Raw genomic sequence first — 1492 nt, 5'->3', positions numbered from 1 at the left:
CACACACACACACACACACACACACATATATAATATAAATATAAATATATATATATATATATATATGAGAATACATATTAAATATACATATCCATAAATAGATATGTATTGATACAACTGTGATCCTACTGCAAGCATCGTATTGCCTGTGGTATTTGTATCACTATGAATGCAGTATATGTGGTATATGTGTGCGTACGTTTACAACATACCCTGATTTCGTCTATGTTTGCGCCGTACATCTCCAAGTTTATAACTTTGACGGCAACAGTTGTATTCAAAGGTATGCACATGGCTGTATAGACCGAAGCCGTAGCCCCTTTGCCTATCACATCCTTCAACTCATAGTCCTCCTTGCGGTTGGGATAAACAGTCGGGTTCTTTGGAGACGACATGTTCGTACAGTAGAAGTCTACAAATATATAACAATATATAACACTTCCTTATCTCTTGTTGTACGCAGAGTCTCAAGCGATCACAGCACGTCAGCAAACCGTGTGCGTCGTCTCCATATATATCACACTCTGATAAATGTATTAATTATATCTCATACACGTTTGTGTACACGCATGTGTCCGTGTGTGTGTGGTGAGAATTGGTTATTGTCTCTTCAAGTCTGAGTATACATCCCGAAATACCGAGAATATGCGCCATTGTACGATAATAGTAATAATACAATACACACAGTCGCAAAACCTGAATAGAAAGTATTTATTTTTAGATTCGCTTTGTATTTGTCGATGGGCAACTCCACAGAGAACCATTCATTGCGCTGTGACCAAAAACTATATAATACATACGCTATAAGGAAGAAGGGTACAAAACAATATGACAGAGAATGGGCCTTTTTACGGGCCTATAAGTTTACATGAAATATTGCCATACCTGATAGGCTGATTGGAGCCAAATTTTGATGACATGCATATTGTCATCCTTAAAGATTCCATATTGACAACCAAATACAAATCAAATTAGTACCCAACTGTACATGATGCTATTCATATCGTCCGAATAAAGTATAAACACATATCACATCATCAGGTGTCGAGGCTCTGGGCAACAACAAGTTACAAGGCAGCACGAGTCTAAAAGCACCATAACGACACGGTCTGTGAGCGGATTGTAAATGTTGCTGTAAGATTAAATAAGGAGGTGATGGGCTCAAGAGCTATCTCACGAACATTACAACCATATGTCAATACAAACAAGACCTTTGATTCAAGACACCACCGGACACTAGTGATTTAATACAACTTTGACTACTTTAGCACTCGACCATGTCGTTCTCGCAAAATGCTGTATTTCTGGCAACGGCTGGATATGACCACACAATCAGATTCTGGGAGACCCTGAATGGGTCATGCTGCAGGACCGTTCAGCACCAAGACTCCCAGGTATTGTATCTGCAGTTCGATTTGAACGATTTGTGTATTCACGTGTACACACCCATATATTGTACATACACGCACACACACACGCACACACACACACA

The 1492-nt window shown here is 39.3% G+C and overlaps 1 protein-coding gene across 1 annotated transcript; it reads right to left on the bottom strand.

The window, feature by feature from the left end:
• Positions 1-212: 212 nt before the first annotated feature.
• Positions 213-395, bottom strand: SARC_15995 (hypothetical protein; the record flags this gene model as incomplete). Its single annotated transcript, XM_014289893.1, has 1 exon — positions 213-395. A coding segment is annotated over one exon (183 nt), but the record flags the coding sequence as incomplete, so codon positions are not given.
• Between the last annotated feature and the right edge of the window lie 1097 nt (positions 396-1492).

Source organism: Sphaeroforma arctica, assembly GCF_001186125.1.
Source record: "Sphaeroforma arctica JP610 unplaced genomic scaffold supercont1.7157, whole genome shotgun sequence".
Taxonomy (NCBI): Eukaryota; class Ichthyosporea; order Ichthyophonida; genus Sphaeroforma; species Sphaeroforma arctica.
The sequence above is the reverse complement of the archived record's forward strand: the minus strand, read 5'-3'. Positions and strand labels throughout refer to the sequence as shown.